The 14,186-nt window shown below is 40.4% G+C and overlaps 2 protein-coding genes across 2 annotated transcripts; both read right to left on the minus strand.

The window, feature by feature from the left end:
- Window positions 1-1,109: 1,109 nt before the first annotated feature.
- On the minus strand, window positions 1,110-2,865 carry LOC308398820 (chymotrypsinogen A-like; the record flags this gene model as incomplete). The annotated part of the gene is made up of 7 exons (XM_080885644.1): window positions 1,110-1,271; window positions 1,519-1,652; window positions 1,882-2,062; window positions 2,148-2,226; window positions 2,410-2,489; window positions 2,577-2,680; window positions 2,814-2,865. 7 exons carry the CDS (start codon window positions 2,863-2,865, stop codon window positions 1,110-1,112), a joined length of 792 nt encoding a protein of 263 aa, XP_080741770.1.
- Window positions 2,866-8,311: 5,446 nt separating this feature from the next.
- LOC308398821 (chymotrypsin B-like) lies at window positions 8,312-10,324 on the minus strand (the record flags this gene model as incomplete). Its single annotated transcript, XM_080885645.1, is given in 8 exon segments — window positions 8,312-8,473; window positions 8,601-8,734; window positions 8,975-9,155; window positions 9,237-9,318; window positions 9,718-9,797; window positions 9,884-9,898; window positions 9,902-9,987; window positions 10,273-10,324. Coding segments are annotated over 8 exon segments (792 nt in total).
- Between the last annotated feature and the right edge of the window lie 3,862 nt (window positions 10,325-14,186).

Raw genomic sequence — 14,186 nt, forward strand, 5'->3', positions numbered from 1 at the left:
AGTGCTCAACTCAGATACAATAATCAATGTGGGTGATTTTAACATCTTCTTCTAACATATAGTATAGAAACTGAACATTTAGTGGTGTTTCCTGAAAACCCTCTCTTGTCTGAACATTTCCTGATAACGCTGGTTTTTATATAACAGTTTATATAATAAAAACCTGCTACCACCGCCGAGTTGGCCCCGTGTGCCCACCAAGAGGCACCTGATAACAAGCTGCTGTGATTAGAAGCGAAGGCAGAAACTTGCACAGCAAATACGATCTGTGATGTTTTTGTTCCGTGTTGCATTAAATGTGCTGTCATAAATAACTGATGAGGACATGTTGGAATAGGTAGGGAGGAGTTGTCTTTCCTTTCCTCACAGGGAGATGTCCACTCCTGGAGATGTAAGATGAGCCAAGGGCTGGACTACGTCGCAAATAAGGGAGAAGCCAAGTCTAAACAGTGGCTACGCCTCAACTTTTTAACCAGTCATATTAGAATTCTGTTTGTGTGTCTCATAATAAAAGTGCTTGCTGCTTGTGTGCAGTGGCCTTTCTATGTCTGGACAGAAGGAGGTCTGTGGCGCCTTGTAAAATTAACTTGAAACTTGTAATTAACTAATTACATTAACTAACTGTGTAATACATTTTGAAAACTTATACTTTGAGTTTATTTGTCTTTTCTCAAAAAGAAAAATAACCCAACAGTGTGTGTAATCTGCTCAGTGTAACCCGAAGATGTATTTATACGTGAATCACTGAATTAAGAAGGACAAAGACCATAAAAAAGTTTTGCTTTTCTCCTGAACACAAAGGGTTAGAATTATCACTACTAATGACTTAGGTGCATTTTAAACTGAGCCAGACTATTTGTTATTCGCTGCTTCCAGGATTTATGTATGGCTAGGCCAACCTGATTCTGGCACTGAGGAATACCAGACAAGTCCAACGTGACAAAACTCTTCTCGAGTTCAACACATTTCATTCACCAAATGCTCGATGTCTCAAATGAAAATGAATAACAGGAGAAAATGACACCTTCACGAGTAGGTCAGAGTTTTTCAGATTTTCTGTGTTTTATTGAGGACTAGCTTGGTGCTGAAACCTCTCATATGTGACATGCTCAGTTGGCAGCGATGGTCTGGTCGATCCAGGCACGCAGCTTGGTGACACGGGCATAGACTGCAGGAGTGGAGGTAGAGCAAGTTGAGCTTCCCCAGGACACAATACCAACCAGAGTCCAGGCTCCAGATTTCTCACAGACCAGAGGACCACCAGAGTCACCCTGAGAAATAAGAATAAATAAGACATTATAAAAAGCTAAATGGTAAATGGACTGGTTTTCTACATTATCTGAGCACTCAAAGCACTTTACACAACTTGCCTCATTCACCCATTCGGCCACGCCCTTTTGTCAATGCTCTTTTGATGCATCGGAGCGCAGCTTTGTATGTTGCCGAAGGATATTTGGCATGCAGACTTTAGCAACCAGGGCTCAAATTGTAATTGTAATTGATGGAGGTCCCACTCACCATGCAGGAGGAGACTCCGGAGGCTCCAGCGCAGATCATCAGATCAGTGACTTGGCTGCCCCAGTAAGACTGGCAGTTAGTGTTGGTCAGCAGGGGCAGGGCAGCCTGCTGCAGACGGGGTGGTGTGTTGGCAGCTGCAACACACACACAAACACATCAGACATTAGAGACTTTTTTATCATGCTCTATCATTCCTCGTGTTTTAGCACAACTGTTAAAGCTCCACCTGGTGGTCTCATTACAGTCCAAACCCACTTACGGTATATGTGATTGTTTGGAATGAATCCCTATCTAATAATTGTTTAACCGATCAGTGTCTACGAGGACATAATAACAAAGAATAACAGGTGGGTGAGCTCTTACCGTTGTAGCGGGTCAGACCCCAGCCAGTGGTCACACACTTCAAGCCTCCGGGGAAGTTGTCGGAAGTCTCGGCCACACAAACTGGGGAAACACGTGTGCCCAGTTGGGCAGGGGTGGCCAGCTTGATGAGTGTGATGTCGTTGTTGATGGTGTAACTGTTGTAGTTGGGGTGCCTGAACACCTGTTGGGAAGTGACATCGTTATGAGCGGCCAACAAACCCTGACATGTAGCTATGCGATGAAAGCTGATGCAGTGTTTCACCCACCTTGCCGGGAGCCAGGGTCTGGATGTTCTCGGCACTGGAGGAACGGTCGTGCTCTCCGAGGATCACACGGTCGGAGGTCCTGCACAGAAAAGAACAGAAGCATGTGGGCATTTCTGAGATCACCACATTACCTGAAAACTGTTTTTACTTAGTTTTATTCTACCCCAGATACACAGCAATGCCCTCTAAACAAGGATTCTCCTCATCAAACATGACTCTACGTCTTAATTGGAGTTTTCAGTCAAAACCAGCTTAAAGTTACCTGATGGTGCAGTGAGCAGCTGTCACCACCCAGTTCTCATTGATGAGAGAACCACCACAGAAATGGAAGCCGGTGTAGTCCTGTTACAGCAAAATGAACATCAACGGTTAGACATTTCCATCTGATTGTGTGGTGAGCTGTGACAGCGTCTTTGTTTCTTCATTTACCTGGAGGGACACCTGCCAGGGCCAGGAGTGAGGCACTGCCTCCTCACCGTTCACAATGCGGGCGTAACCGGTGATGACAGGACGGATGGCGGGAACTCCGCACCCTGGTGACATCAGAACATCAGGATTATGCCATTAATGAAAATAAAATTAATGTAACTGTCACATTGGCACTAACTGTAAAATTAAACAACATGTTTCACCCAATGAGCTGTAACATTAGAGAGTTTGTCTCACCGTAGGCGGTGCCAATGAAGGCGAGACAGGAGAGGATCCACAGGAAGGCCATGGCTAGATCATGTCAGGGCAACCTATTGGAGGAGCTTTTATACAACAGGGATATGGTGTGATTGGATGGAACCAGGGCTGTTATAGGCAACATCTTATCAGTGGACAGTGGGAGTTTTAGCAGGTGATGCTGACAAGCTGCAAAGTTTGATTTTCCAATGTGAGGGACTAAGACTTTTACATGTGAACCATCTTGAGGTCTTCTTGAATTCTTCTCTCAGCCTTCAGTGCTTCTCCAGCTTTTCGTGTTACCTCTTTCTGATGGTGCTGTCATTCAGTATTGCTTTGTCTGTCACTACAACTGTCTTCCTCTGCTTGTCCATCACTACTATGTCTTCTTTGTTAACCATCACCTGTTTGTCTGCCTCTGTCTGGAAATCCCACAGGATCTTAGCTCGGTCATTCCCGACCACCCTAGTGGGTGTGTCCCATTTTGACCACTGGACTTTCATGCCATACTTGGCACACATGTTCCTGTATAATATGCCAGCAAGTTGATTATGGCGTTCCATGTATGCCCTGCCTGCTAGCATCTTACACCCCACTGTTACGTGCTGGGTGGTCTCAAGGGCATCCTTAAGGCCCTTCACATAGGAGTGGATGGAATGGAATGCTCTGCGCTGACCACTAGTTGGAGCAAAGGACCCAAAATTTGTGTTGCATTGGCTGCTGCACTCTGCTTGCATGCCATGTTTTTTTGCAGCCACTCTACCAGATGAGCCTGCTCCTTGTCATTACAAAACATGCATCTCTCTGACTTTATATCCTCTATGAGAGATCGTGCCATGATTAGTGCCTCCATGCTGTGTAGAATTTCAGGATGTCAGCCACTTCCTTTATCTGCTGGTGCATCCTGTGCCGGGGCCTGTCCTTCTTTCTGGGGATCCTTCAGGTAGCCATAATGGGCGTCATAGATGCTCATGGAGTGCAGTCTGCTTCTTCAGCAAGTTGGCGTGCATCAGGCCTGGTGCTTTATACTGGAGACCCTTTCTTTGATGTCTGCCCCCGTGATGGTTGCTATGGTCTGCTCTTAGACCAGCCATTATGAGCATTGACTGGCCAAGAGGTTTTAGCTTGGCTTGCTGTATAGTTGGCTAACTTCCTTCCTTCTACTTTGATATTCTCCTTCTGCTTGTCTGTAATGCAGCATTCACATCCCTCACATTGTTTTGGTAACCGACTACAGGTTTCAGGTTTCCAGCTTCGCCACAATCTGTTGGGTCAGCCGCTCTCCGTACTTGGTGCTCAATCTTGGGTGGGGATGAAAGTATCTCCCCCCTGACCTACTAGTTGTTTTGCTGTCAGTCCGTAGCTCCTGTTTTTAGCTGTTTAACGTCTGTTGTTGCCTGACATTTACTTTTTCATGGGTTACATCAAACATTAGTCAGTGATTCCTGACAAATGTTAGTAAATGAGTAAAGGAAAATTTTAAAATAGTGTTAAAATAAAATAAAACTATTTAGAAAATCTAAATCCTCATATATATTTTTTGTTCCCACTCTTGATCTTCCTCCTCTTATTTTTGTGAAACTAATACATTTTTTGATTTATTTTTAACTCAATTCCAAATGTTTGAAATCAATTAACAAAATGTAAAAAAATGAGGGCATAAACACAACCCATACATTAATAGCTAAATTATTAATATTCACAAGACTAACTGCTGCACTTTTTACTTCTATTGAATTTATTTGTGAAATTTGAAAGCAGAGCTGCATGTTTAACAAAACTGTTTTTTTTTTATATATAATTCACTTAAATGTAACATGTAGATTATTGCTGTTATTATTTGTAAATGCATCTGTAAGAGCTCTCAGTTGATTGATTTATTGAACTTTATTTTTTTTTTAAATTTGGGATTGAACTAATTCAAGTGTGTAACATTAAAAACAAACTGAAACAATTACTTTAGTTTCACCGCACTTCTTTAGTATTTTTGTCCACTCTCATGTTTCCAGTTGGTTCCTGCTGTTATCTGGGTATTGACCTCCATTTTTCTGAAACAGGTGTGCATTTCCCAGCATTGAGTGTTTATCAGCAGCAAGTGGACTTAAACATTTTGTATGTGTTCTGACATCAACATTCTTATTATTCATTATTAGTATTTCTTAGTTAGTATTGTTAGGATCTGATCAGATGATGCAAAAAAACAAAACAAAGCAAGAAACAAAAAACAAGCAAATACACAAACATCTGCCCTAAGATGCACTAATGGGTTTTGAAGAGTTTGTGTAATCATTAACATGTTTAACCTATTTAAACAGCTCTGAGAACCTGGATAGTTTTATTGGCCTGAGTTAAAAATGAAAGAAAAAAAAAGAAAAGTCATGTTTATGTGACAAATGAAATGAGTTCCAGCTCTGCAAGCTTTACGATGTCAATTGCTGTTTAGTTTTTACAATGAAAAATCGATGTGGAACACCTTTTAGCCTTTTCATGAGATGCCATTTTTTGTGTGTGTCTTGTGATGAGTATAAATAACTGAACTGGATAGATGTGAAGTGAATACTTCAGTTTGAAACATCCTTCAAAGGGAGTTTTTATCTGTTATTGAAATAAGTAAAACTGTTTGGAAAAGATGAATGTTGGTCCTCGTGTTTGTTTTCTGTCATCAAGAACAAACTGAACATCTAACTGGTAATCAGCAGAGGCGGCTAACACAGACACACTCACATTCACAACAATGGGCAATTTGAATCACCAACTGACCTAACCCCGCTGTAGCAAACTGTAGCTTATTTTGGTTTGTTGTTTGTTTTTGAAATGAAAAAATATTGTCACATCTATTCTTTATAGCCTGTAGCACATTTAAACAACAGACGCTCACCCAAAGTCCTCATTTACATTCCAGGTCTCTTAATAAACACAGAATCAATATATAAGAAAACTGTGTTGGTGTTCATTGGGCAAGATAACCCCGAGTTCGCCTCCAAAGCATCTGTCATATAAATGTTATGTAAAAAGCACCTATGTAGAAAAAAAGTGTTTGTATGAATGTGTGAATGACGCATGTTGCATAAAGTGCTTTGAGTGCTCAGAGTAGAAAAGTGCTGTATAAGAAACACTCCAATATCATTTAAATACAGATTGTGGTTTTTAAATGTAATTTTTTTATTTGGCCACTTACAGTGAGTCAGTGGCAACTTAAGCATATCTACATAATTACCGCAAGAAGACACAAAAGTGGTTGAGTAATTAAAAGTGATGAACTTGAGAATTACTGCTTTGGGAACCAAATGGTAGTGTGTCGAGGTTTCTCAGACCGGCAGCAGAAGCATGCTAGTATACTGTGTGACTCCTGTTCACAGCTCTGAGTGACTGCTACTGTTTCTGATGCAGTTTGGTTTTTGGTTTTTTGGGATGTTTTTTTATTGTTGTTGTTTTGAGGGGGTTTATTTGTTCCATTGTTTATTTTGTAACAAACTGGCACAGTGGACTCTAAACCAAATATTTAAAATGCGATCAAAGTCAGACTTTCAGCTTTAATTGTTTTACAAAAATTTACCATGAATGTTTTAAGAAACCAGCAAATAATCCCATTTTCAGAGGTATAGAATTAATGGAAAAACTGACTGACATTATGACTAAAGAAGCAGACAATATCTGAAGTGTTGAACTTGTCTTTTATAGCTTTTCACTATAATTTTAATGTAACCGTAAATATGAGATGTTAGTGCAAGAGAGGGAGGCCATCATTTTCCTGAAAACGGAAATAAAGCAATTTAAAAAGAGCAAGAACAAAATTTTAGTCGCTTGTTGTGGCAGGTGTAACACTATCAACAACTACAATCAAAATACGCCTGTGTTAACAACATGGTGTGAACTACTGTTTACACGTTTCAGTTATTAAACACAAAACTGAAGACAGAGAGACTCACAAAAAAGCAGCAGCTGACGGGAAGAAGCGCAGCATCAGTGATGTCCGTGGGTTCTACGCTTCACTCATCACAAAGGATTTTTTTATTCAAGTATTAAAAACAGTTCTTATGAAATTACTATTATTATTGGTTTGTTCAGTTAATTGTGAGGCTATTAAACTGGGGGACTACGTCTATATCTATCCACTCTTTGGTTTACTTAGGCGAAAGTATAAAATCTATGGCTCTGTTCAACAAATTATAGACTAACTGTATGTTTCCCGACAGTTTGAAGGGAGCCAAAGTTTATTAGAAATTAAATCAGGATTCTATTTTACTCTGGAGCTTAAATTTTATTTATACAGCACCAAATCACAACAACAGCCGTCTAAGGCGTTTTATATAGTCAGGTAGACCTTACAATGATACTTACAGAGAAAAACCCAACAATTATATGACCTTTGGCGACGGTGGGAAGGAAAAACTCCCTTTTAACAGGAAGAAACCTCCGGCAGATCCAGGCTCAGGGAGGGGCGGCCAGCTGCTGTGACTTACAACCCTCAGTAAGAGGTGGAAGCAGGGCTGAGTATACTTGCGTCTCCTTTAGAGTACCTGGCCTTCTTGGTGCTTGGAAGGTGCCCATCCAGACTCCATTACGGACATCGGGGGAGCATGCTTGGGACAAGCGTAGTCTGAACCCGAGTGATGTTCTATTACTCAGCTCCTGTGTTAATAACTCTTATTGATAAGGAAAACCATGTTCATGCTGCAGGTTGATTTTGTAATCAAACCATCAAATGTCTTGGACACTCAGCTAGAGAAAGGGACTGTGCTGTCAGCTGATCACCACCTAATGGTGACATGGAGCAGGCGCCAAGTTTTATTTTGCAGGCATTTTAATCTGTAATAAATATGTGAAACTGTAAACAAATACTTTGATTCCTTTGGAAAAGTCTGTGCATCTCTGGAAACTAAAGGTGAGCGCATTGTTGCTTTTCTTTGTAATGTTTTTTGTTGTTGTTGTTTGTGTGTTGTTTTTAAATGTGCTTATAAATAAATCAATTGATGTAAATATGAAAAGATGCTGATGTTCAGTCTTGTTCACATGTTTAACATACTACAGTTTATTAATAGTGGGGTTTTTCTCATGTTATTTCTTTTTAGGCCATTTACAAAAACACTTTCTTGTACAATGTCTTTGTTAAAGAGTGAAACAACTTACAAAGAAGACACACAAACATACGCAAGAAACACACACATGCACAGCCCTAATCTGCTTTTAAGACTGATGTAGCTAATTTTGTGGAAAAGTAATCAAGCTGACATGCTCACATGCTGTATGGTGTGGGCGTCTGAGAGAAGGGCGCCATGCTGTGCTGCCCTTTTAAGAAGTGATGAAATATGCTAAAGCAAACTCAGTAAGCAAAGTAGATTCAGGCTCTGCTGAAAGAAGTCAAAGTCTAACACAGTCTCTGATTTTCAGGTTTTTTATTATCATCGATGACCTGGGTCCACACTCTGATGTCACACTTCTGGGGTCTTATGGGGTTTGTGGGTGTCCCTGGTGGAGGAGGTTTAGCTGTTTAGCTTTTAGTTGGAAGCCAGGATCTGGTCGACCCACCCACGGAGCTGGGTGACTCGGGCGTAGACAGCAGGAGTGGAGGTGGAGCAGCGGCTGCTTCCCCAAGATACGATACCAACCAGAGTCCACACGTTGTCCTTTTGACAGACCAGAGGTCCGCCAGAGTCACCCTGAGAAAGAGAGTAATGAACAACAAACAAGACCAACAGGTACGTGGAAGCGTCCAACACTAGAACGGGACAAAGCGTGTGTGAAGAAAATCTGGAATGGTTTCCAGGTGGGTGGGCGGGTCCTTACCATGCAGGAAGTGGCACCAGCTCCACCGGCACGGATCATGACGTCAGAGATGTTGCTGCCCCAGTGTTTCTTGCACTCCGCGTTGGACAGCAGAGGCAGGGCGGCCTGCTGTAGGTTATTGGGAGTACTGGGAGCTGTGGGACAGTAACCATGGAACATTTTTGTCATAAATGCCTGTCACACTGATAATACACATAGTTTGTCTGATAATATTTCTGATGGAGAAATACGTGAACCACAACTTTTCCAACTTGACAATTTGAGCAGAATTAACTGTTAGCAGAACGTTTTTGTTGGCTAAAGAAAGAAACTGCAATAAACTGCACTGAGGGTTAAACTCAGACTGCCCTCTCCTCCTGTGCAAGACATCTCACTGTTGTAACGAGTCAGATCCCAGCCGGTAGTGACGCATTTCATGCCAGCAGCGAAGCTGTCGGTAGTGTCGGCAAGGCAGACGGGAGACACGTTGGTGCCCAGGCGAGCAGGGCTGGCCAGCTTGATCAGGGTGATATCATTGTTGATGGTTTGGGGGTTCCAGCTGGGGTGAGTGAAGACCTGTGAGAAGTATGGAGGGAGGGGTTAGATATGGGAAAAGTGCATGCTCTGAAAGCTCGTTGGTTGATGATTGGTTCTCACCTTGGCGGGCTTCAGCACCTGGATGTTTTCAGTGGAGCCATAACCCTTATTGTGCTCTCCAACAATCACATTGTGGTAGGTCCTAGCAGTAGGATAGGAATGCAACTTTTAAATGTCAAAACACACAATGAAAAAGTGTTATTATTCAGTCCACAGACACGCTATCCTCATACCACAAATACCTGTTGAAAGGGAATTTATCCATAGCAGTCCAACACAAAAGCAACGTTGTCTGTCTGTCAGACAAAAAGTCTACAATAATCAGCTGTTTTAGGAATTTAATAAGCCAACTGTAAACCTCGAGCTGTTTTTATGGGTTTGTATGTTTGTGCAGAACTGAGTCACACAATGGAAGTCGCACTGTCGGTTTGAATAGATGCATGATATTTGTCTGACTCGTTTTTTAAACTTTTGCATCTTAAGCAGCAACCAGCCGCAGACAGATGTGTGAGCTGATGTGCTGAGGTTTTCTCGTGCTGACCTGACGTTACAGTGAGCAGCAGTCACCACCCACTGCTCGCTGATCAGAGATCCTCCACAGAAGTGGAAGCCGTTGGTTTGCTGTGAGGAAAACAAGAGCAAACTGAGATAATGAAGAAGAAGAAGGAGAAGAAGCTGCTTGCGATTGCTGAGGTCAGCTGACTCACCTGCAGAGACACCTGTCAGGGCCAGGAGTGAGGCACTGCCTCCTCACCGTTGACAATGCGGGCATAGCCAGTGACCCGGGGAGGGATGGCAGGGGTGCCACAGCCTGAGGTTTTGACACAAAGAGAACAAACCAGCAGAGTCACACTGACCGTTTGAAGTACTTCAATATCTAACTGCACAGTAATCTTTGCAACTGAGAGCTGATCATCTCACATGCAGTTACTGTGGCCCGCCTAAACTAATAATCAACTTTTTATTAAAAAAATAAGTTTCACAGATCTTCTAATTCATGCAGCAGTTACACATTTAACTTTTAAAAAGTAATAAAAGTGCAGAAAACTTGAGTCAAACTCAAACTTTGAAAGAAAACTGAACCTGGCACTCTCACCGTAGGCAGCGCTGACAAAGGCGAGGCAGGAGACGATCCAGAGGAAGGCCATGGTGGTCATGGCGATGAAGGGTCAAGCTGCTGTTTTATCCCTGCAGCGTGTTGGACCGTAGCCAATCAGAAGTGTCTTACAGTTTCCTCCTCAAGTTATCAGAGCTCAGGCGATCGTGGGATTCTCACGACCCTGACGAGCAGCTCTGTGATTGGCTGAAAAACGTAAAAAACCAAAATGTTGACGACTGTTTTACTCGGGAACATCTATAGGTGCTCATGTAGTTTTATCAAAACCCAAGTTTGTTAAATTAAGCAGATGGAAAATTCAAGAAAACGATGAGAAACGAGGCTGAAAACAGGTTTAATTTCCTGCTGTTTAAATACAAACAATGTACTGCAATCAAACCAAGTATATGGAGTGTATATATGTTTAATCAAAACCAGATTATATACAGAAACGAGTCATATTCAGCAGTATCTTAACTGCATTTTAACTTGTCTTCATAGTATATAGTTATCTTTATTTGCTTTGCTTTGTGTTTTCCATCATGTTTCTGTATTTATCTCCTGTTTAAAATGCATACGTGCTCGCTCTGCGGTAATCTACCGCTGCTTATAAATGTAATCTCGGAATAAACGCGTCTCGATATGACATATTGTTTTTCTATTAGTGGAGCTTCAGTTTAGAGCTGGAACAACGCAGCTCAGTGTGAATGAATCAGCTTTTGATTTGAGTGTGTCGTGCTTGCTAAATCCACTTGGAGTAACAGATGAAATAAATAGAATTTCTATTGAATAACAGAGCACCAGATATCTGTGGTCTAATAAAACTATTAGGCACCCATCACTTTATTTATTGGGAAACAAAATGATTCATGTTTCTGTGAATCAGATACTACACAACATTTTTTTTTTGTATAAATTAAATGATAAAACCCTTTTTGTACCTTGATTAAGAGTGCAGTATTTATTTATTAGTCTCTTTTCCCCTGTCATGTCTATGTTATTCTACTAACACTGTTAATGCTTTGTTTAACCTTAAGGCTTAACCTTTTAATGGAGAACTGCAGGGATTAAAACATCATTTTTATGATGCTAAACAAGATAAATTCAATTATTTTAACCTTCAAATCACCACAAGTGGACATTTATGACTCAGCTGTATGTTAAAATGTGCTGTTGTGATCATTTAATGGGAAAATGCTCCCTGTCAGTTTCAGTTTTCACAGGTATTATATTTTATTATATTAGTGTAGCTAAAATTACAGGGAGTATCATAGGGTTTGTTTGTTGATTGATTTGCTTTGAATTTGTTTAACTATTTTAAAATTTGTCATTATTTCCACAGTTATGGTTTAATAAAGTGTGAAGTAACAAACTATGCAGAAAGAGTGGGACTAATTGTTGTTCATCAAACTTTTACCTGGTCACATATTCATATTATAAATACTAGCCAAAGGTAATGAATAATTTACTCAAACTTGCCATAGGTTTTATCATGTTTTCACTAGTGATACATATAATATTTGTTTTGTAAGAAGTAACTGACACAGACTGTTTAAATAAATGTAAATGTGTTTGAACAATTTGGTTTTTACCTCTTTTTTTTGCATAAATAAAATAAACTCCCCTCCTTTAGTTCATTAAAATATCTGGGTTGCTTAATGGTTGAGCAAACAGTCTATTTCCACCAGGCTGACGGTGCACGCTGCATATTTAGACAGTACAGTCGGGCAGCTGTGACTCTGACATGTTGCTTTTGTGAGATTATTAATAAGATGTGAACCAAGAAAAGTAACACATTTAAAATTAGCATTAAAAATATGAACATTTTAACTGCCAAAAGTTTCTGTTGTTTCAAGTTTTTCTAACACAAAAATGTGAATCACTTTCATACAGTATCTCAACTGACTGGCTTTGGTTTAAAATTCACTTGATTCAGTTCTGTTTATCTGGACCACAGTGTTTATTTGGATCTCTTTTTTTAATTCTGCCTGGGCTATTAAAGTGCTTCACCTCAGAATATCAGGATCCAGATCCAGCCTCTGCTGGTCCTGAAAGTGTTGCTGTGAAACGCTCGATTGTCAGCACCTGAAGATTGGGAAACCTTGTTTCCATGCACCAGGTTAATGATTGGTCAGAGTGAGGCAGGTGGAGGAAGATCACTCATTGGTTCATCTAATCTCAAAGGCTCTATGACAAACATTTTTCTCAGCTTTTTGTACTTTTTGTACTTTTGCCGAGGACTGCTGTATCACTTCTCCTGAAATCCACCACGATAACTGCAGTAAGACTTCTCTGACACCAGGGGGCAACACGGAGTCAACAAAGACTTCAGCCACGTTGGATCCTGCGCGCTGCGTGTGAGTCTTTTAAACTTTCTTAATGAATTTGTAATAAATGATGAACATTAACATTTTTTCCTTTTGTTGTTGCTCCAGAAAAAATGTCACTGCAGTTAAAATCTTTTCTTTTTCAAATAAAACCTGTCCCATAACCAATTATTGTTTTTATAAATGTATAAAAACAATAATTTATAATTTATAATGTATAATTAATTAAAATAATTAATGAAAGCAAAGAAAGAGACACACACACACACACACACACACACACACACACACACACACACACACACACACACACACACACACACACACACACACACACACACACACACACACAGAGAGAGAGAGTCTGATTAAATCTCCTGAAACGTTTTCTAAGAAGCTCACATGCAGCAAATTCAGGAACTTCAAGATTAATTAAAACTTTAACAAAACAAAGTCAAAAGTTAATGATTAGTCTGGTTGTCCTCTAATTTAAGTCCCATTTATCCTCTTTAAGGCCTTTGAGGTGATTTCATGTCAGTCAGAATAGCGTTTTAAGGGCATTTATGTCCTGATTCCTTTTTTTTTTAGAGCTTATGACTCCTGGGTTCTTATTGGATAATGTGCTGAGTTTCAGGTAATGTTTATTTTCTATTATTTTTCTGCTTTGGGTCTTTTAGTTTTGTGTCTTGTTATCTTTGTTAGGCTGCGTATCTCATGTTAAATCTCCTTTAGTGTAGGTTTCATGTTTTGTTACTTCAGATCTTATTTTGCCAGTTTCTCATCTTGTGTGCCCTCGGTTCAAACTCAGGGCTTTCTTGACTGAGAAAAACAGAAGCTATAGATTCAGGAAAGCCAGACAAAAAAAACCTTGGGGCTGGTTTATCTAATCTCTGTTTGGAGGATCCCTGCCTTTAAACTCCTGCAGGAAAAACTGAGCAGCAACCTCTGGATCTGAGAAATTAAGCCAAGTCAGAAATGTTAGTAACTGCAGTTCCTCCAGGGCCTACTTGAAGCTGCCTGCCGTCAGTCTCTCATAGATTCACTTGTCTACAGGAGGAATAGAGACTTTTACAGCGTGGTTCAAAACACTAAGTTTTATTGAACTTCTAAAATTGAAATAGGGGTTACATTAAGGTCAATTTAATGGTGACACACCCCCTCTGTGGCACAGCATTTTTGCACCTTGTTCCAAATATTAAGACATTCTATTGTACAAAAGCCAGCACCACTTACAGGGCACTTTCCTAAAGACTGGCTTTTATTCAGTGGCTGCAAAGAAACCAGAGAAGTGACAGCCAACCTTTTGCTGCCAACTCTTTCCCCAAATGGAAGAGAATGAAAAAAAAAACTCTAATAAATAACACATTCTTTAAAAATCTGCATGAGACATGATAATGAGACTCCTACAATGGCTTAAAATTGTTAGAATTGTCAAGTGTGACTCAGAAGAGATGTGCCTCTCTTAGGGTGAACGGGTGTACTGAGCTCAAAAGAAGCAGCGCAAGTAACAGTTAACAGCAGTTTTAAAGGTCAGAAATGGGGGATAAATAAATGTAAGACCATAACCGTAAGCTTTAGCTTTTTTCT

Source organism: Rhamphochromis sp. 'chilingali' (assembly GCF_963969265.1).
Source record: "Rhamphochromis sp. 'chilingali' genome assembly, chromosome: 6".
NCBI classification, from domain to species: Eukaryota; Metazoa; Chordata; class Actinopteri; order Cichliformes; family Cichlidae; genus Rhamphochromis; species Rhamphochromis sp. 'chilingali'.